The 4,789-nt window shown below is 41.2% G+C and overlaps 1 protein-coding gene across 1 annotated transcript; it reads left to right on the forward strand.

Annotated features, from left to right (window-relative positions):
* Nucleotides 1–1,981: 1,981 nt before the first annotated feature.
* LOC129738084 (uncharacterized) lies at nucleotides 1,982–4,021 on the forward strand. Its single transcript, XM_055729270.1, has 2 exons — nucleotides 1,982–3,170; nucleotides 3,723–4,021. The coding sequence occupies exons 1-2, from the start codon at nucleotides 1,982–1,984 to the stop codon at nucleotides 4,019–4,021; spliced, it is 1,488 nt and encodes a 495-aa protein (XP_055585245.1).
* The last annotated feature ends 768 nt before the right edge of the window (nucleotides 4,022–4,789 follow it).

Here is a 4,789-nt window from a genome sequence, read left to right on the forward strand (position 1 = left end):
GGACAGCGAAATTCGACTTCTACTCGTTTATTACTTTCTCCGAATAACAATATTAAAAAGGTTTCATGATATTTTCAGCTATTTACAACTTTGAAAATAAAAGCGGAAGCCGCCATCTTGTATTAATGATGGCGTCAAGCAACAAATTTTGTTCCTCCTATTTGAACCCTTTCACTCAATACTCATATTGTAGAGTTTCATTCCACTTCCGGTAATTCGAAGTTTTCATGGATTTTTATAATTTTTTATTATTTCAACTCAAAATCAACACACAGAACTTATCAAAAATGTGTAAAAATGGGAATTCATATTCAAATATGTGCTATCTAATCTGAGCGTGTCCTGTTTTGACGTCTTGATCGAGAACTGTCACTAAGTTTTATGGCGGTTTAATAATCAGGCACTGAGTGCTATTATAGAACATGCAAAAAAAAGCTTGGAGCAAACTTCTAAGTTTGTGTTTTATTATAGTTTAAACGTAGCATTCCTAACTCTTTCTAAATAACTAAAACAGTATGTTTAATGGAAGATTTATGAGAGTTTTCAAAACTATCTGTAAACAGATGATCGATTCAAGAATATAAGCATTTTGCATGACCATAATAAAACCTTCATAAAACGAGCTGCACAAAAAAAGCCATAATAAAACCATAATAAAACATCGAAATGCTAGTTGGCTGAATCTGTGTTACTTGGGCAGCGTGTGCATAAACACGCCAATAATGAGAATAATCATGAACGACCTTGTTTAGTAATGACAAAAGGTTCCGTGGTTATTGGAAGCCCCGCAGTGAGACGTGCTAACAGTCCTAACTTCTCTTTATCTCACGTCTCACTGCAACACCGTCCCGCAATATACGAGAGATCCAGAGAGCCGAACTGGAAGGAAAACAAACGGCAATAAAACATAAGTTCTTATCCAACCACGAAACAGCGCGTACGCGATTCTTTAACCGCTCCGAAAACCCCACACCCAGGCAAAATAAGTTGTTCCCCCAGAGTGGGAAAGTGATAAACACTTAGTGGAGTGGAACTGATTTCACTCGAAGAAAAAGCTAGTTTTACAGTCCGCTAGCTAGTGACAAATTGGTGTTATCGAACATTTTGGTCCATTCGAACCAGATTGACCAGTGAAATAGTTGGACATTTTCTGGACAATACAGTGTTGGTTTGTGCACCTTTTGTTAGTGCCGGACATTTTGTGTGATCGGGACGCTCCAATTGTGATTGGTTGGCGTCATTTTGGACGCGCGATAGCAACAAAGCGCTATTACTGAGGGAGGTCGCCATCGCGGATTCCAGCAACCAACATCAAGCCGCTAGTGATAGACCCTAGCGTGGTGGTAGCCAGTGGTGCCCAAGACGAGTTGGAGATTATCGAAGAACTTTTGGTCGAAACATTGGACGGTTTTTGGACGGATTGCTTGATGCAACGGATAATACGGATAAGTAGCGCATGTCTGTGGTTGTTGGTGTGTGGTTTGTGAGATTTTCGTGGTTGAAAAATTAAAATTTTGGCTCATAATAAATATTTGGAAAACGTATTTGGGTAGATGGAAATTTAATTTTGTGCAATTCCCTGAGGTATCAAGATATTTCGTCATCATTGTTGATTCCACTTTGGCTGTCAAGTCGCGACTCTCAGTCAAGGTCGGTTTTGTGAAACGTAGAGCGATTTTGAGTCAGTTTAGTCTGAATATTGGTTGGATTTTGAGTAAATCCATTGAGTTTGAGTCAGATCGGTTATCTGAAATTGGTCAGAGATTGTGTTTGGATTCAAGTGAATCAAATTGGTCAGATTGTGTTGGTTTTAGTGAATCAGAGTAGTGATTCAGTCAGTTTATTGTGTCGGATTGGAATTTTTGGTAGAATTCCTTTGGTTCAATTAGAGATAGTGATTTCACAGTTATATAATCGCGTACTGTGATACTTCGGAGTTTTTCAAAGTTATTCGCTGTGTTGAATTAAAATAGCTTACAAAATGGAAGACTACAGCATCTTGAGGAAGCAAGAGCGCCAGTTACGAGCCTCCATGAAGGGTGTCGCTTATTTCGTGCGGGATTATAAGCAAGAGCTTCATGAATCCCAGATTGAAGTCAGATTGTGTCTGTTAGAGTCGACCATGAAAAAGTACTACCTGGTAAGGCAGAAATTGGAGGTGCTTTTGGATGCTGCCGACAGTGACGAGGAGAAAGAAGATACCAAGGAATCAGAGGCAGCAAAGAAACGCAGGCTTCAGAGGCAGGCTGAAGAACGTGAAGCAAAATTCGACGAAGAAACGCTGGAAATGGAAGGGCAGTACTGCGCATTGAAAGGAGCACTCTTGGCTCTACGTCCGAAGAAGAATGAGTCGTTGAGTTCTTCTGGATCAGGGGAAGGAGCTGAAACCATGTCACGCGTTAAGCTGCCTGACATCAAGCTGCCAGGTTTCGACGGGAAGCTTCGTGATTGGATTCCGTTTCGAGACACGTTCTTCAGCTTGATTCACAACAACGAACGTCTCTCTGATATCGATAAATTTACGTATCTACGATCAGCAATAAGTGGCGAAGCGCTTCAGGAGATAAGTTCTATCGAGTTGTCTTCTGATAATTACCAGGTAGCGTGCAACATGCTTGAGAAAAGGTACGAAAACAAGAAGTTAATTGTGAAGGCGTATTTGGACGCACTTTTCGGGATCGAACCTTTGAAGAAAGAAAGCGGCGAAGCTTTAAATCACCTGGTCAGTGATTTCGATCGGAATATCCAAATGCTGGGCAAGATAGGAGAGGACACCGATAAGTGGTCGACGCTGTTGGCATACATGTTGTGCACTCGTCTGGATTCAGTCACACTTCGTCAGTGGGAGAGTCACCATAATTCAAAGGATGTTCCGACGTACCAGAAGGTGATGGACTTTCTGAGGGATCAGGCATTGGTTCTGCAATCGATAGCACCGAGTAGGTCAGAAGACATCGAAAGTCGTCGCTATCGTACAACCGTTCACACCACATCGAGAATCCAGAACAACTGTGTGTTCTGTGGTAATTCGTTTCACCCAGCATCTGCGTGCGGCAAGTTCAGAGCGATGTCAGTGCCCCAGCGCTTTGGAGTGGTCAAGATGAAGCGGCTCTGCATCAATTGTTTGGGTTCTGGTCACTTTGCGGATCGTTGTAGCAAGGGACCATGTCGTGAGTGCAACAGAAAGCACCATTCAATGTTGCATAATAGTTTTTCGAGTCAGAGCTCCGTTTCACAAAACCAGTCGACAGTCAACAGTCAATCATATCGTAATAATAATCGCTCAGGACCTTCAGGTCAAGAACAAGAGTTGATTAGACAGGATCAACAAAGTCAGGCTTCGTACACAAATCCCCAAGCACAAGAGAATTCCTCTAATTCCTACCCCATAATACAAACACACATTCGCCACACTCAACCACAACACACCACAGACAATTCTTTTACTTTTAATGCGGCACCAAGGCCGAAAAGCGCTAAATTTCGTTCGCCTCGAGTTCTTATGTCAACCGCTGTAGTGCGTGTTGAAGATCGTTTTGGTAACCATACGTTTGCAAGAACATTGTTGGATTCGTGTTCTGAATTTTGCTATGTTACAAAGAGCTTTGCGAAAAGATTGCATCTCCGAAGAAGTCGGAATGTTTCGAGAGTCCAAGGTATTGGAAATGAGTCAGTTAAATCGAATGAGTCAGTTGAGGCAAGAATTGGGCCTCGTGTGTCAGAAATTTCTTCATTCTCGGAAGATATGAGTTTTCATGTGTTGCCTAAGATCACGAGTGATCTGCCCACCACCAAAGTATCGCTCAATGGGATCAAGATGCCTCATGATTTGGTATTGGCGGACCCTGAGTTTTGGAGCCCAGGTCCGATTGATATGATTATTGGGGCAGAATACTTCTGCAATTTGTTGCGTTCAGGCAAGTGTAAAGTTTCGGACGATGGTCCAACCCTGCAAGAAACTGAGTTTGGATGGGTTGTTTCCGGGAGAGTTCCGGATATTTCCTTTGAAACCTTTACGTAGTCAAAAAGATCAAAATGTTTTGTCAGTTTGGAAACCATGATTTGCTAAAATTTTGAGTTTGAATCATGTATTAATAACATGGAAGGCTTATGGAAGGTCTACTCGAGCTCACAAGAAGCATTCACAAACATTCCTGAATATTTGAAAGACTATGAGTCAGGTTAGAGTTTGAATTTGAGATTCAATAGTGAAAACCCTTGCTTTGAAGTGGGACACATAATTAGATAGTTTATTGTTTGAATATTTTTCGTTGAAAGTTTCGAAAAAGGCGTCTTCCAGGTCGGAGATACAGCTCTGAAGACGAAATATGAATCACCGTAAGAAATTTGGTCTGAATTCAGATATAACGCTCAACTCGTCAATTATTTGTGTTGATGAGATGGTCCATTGAAACTAAATTGAGGCTTGGAGTTTTCAATATATTCGCATTTGAATTTAAAAATATCCAGAAAATATTCGTAGAGATGAAGAATCGCTAAGCTCAACCCGTTGTTCGGGGCCGCTGTCGAAAGCTCCGTTACCAAAATCTCAAAAAAGTGAAAAAAAGGGTTCTTGCTTATTTTCATCTCTGGACGTTTCGTAGAATAAATCTTATGGTCGAAAAAACGCCAATGTTGTAGGCCAAGAGTGTGAGCTGTGATTCAAAAGTAGGACTACGTCTGATATCCAAATCGTCGAGCAACAACTGTTGAATAATCAGAAGACTATTTCTTGATGGGAGTCGGAAATTTGAAGTAGTTTGACAGACAAACTGATCGCTAATTCAGA

The sequence above is a fragment of the Uranotaenia lowii genome, chromosome 1 (assembly GCF_029784155.1).
Source record: "Uranotaenia lowii strain MFRU-FL chromosome 1, ASM2978415v1, whole genome shotgun sequence".
In the NCBI taxonomy this organism is placed as follows: Eukaryota; Metazoa; Arthropoda; class Insecta; order Diptera; family Culicidae; genus Uranotaenia; species Uranotaenia lowii.

Excerpts from the sequence above, each read along its gene's own strand:
- LOC129738084 (XM_055729270.1), top strand. The coding sequence starts at position 1,982 with ATGGAAGACTACAGCATCTTGAGGAAGCAAGAGCGCCAGTTACGAGCC. Across the intron at positions 3,171-3,722 it reads TTGTAGCAAGGGACCATGTC|AAATTTCTTCATTCTCGGAA; the intron begins GTGAGTGCAACA and ends CTCGTGTGTCAG.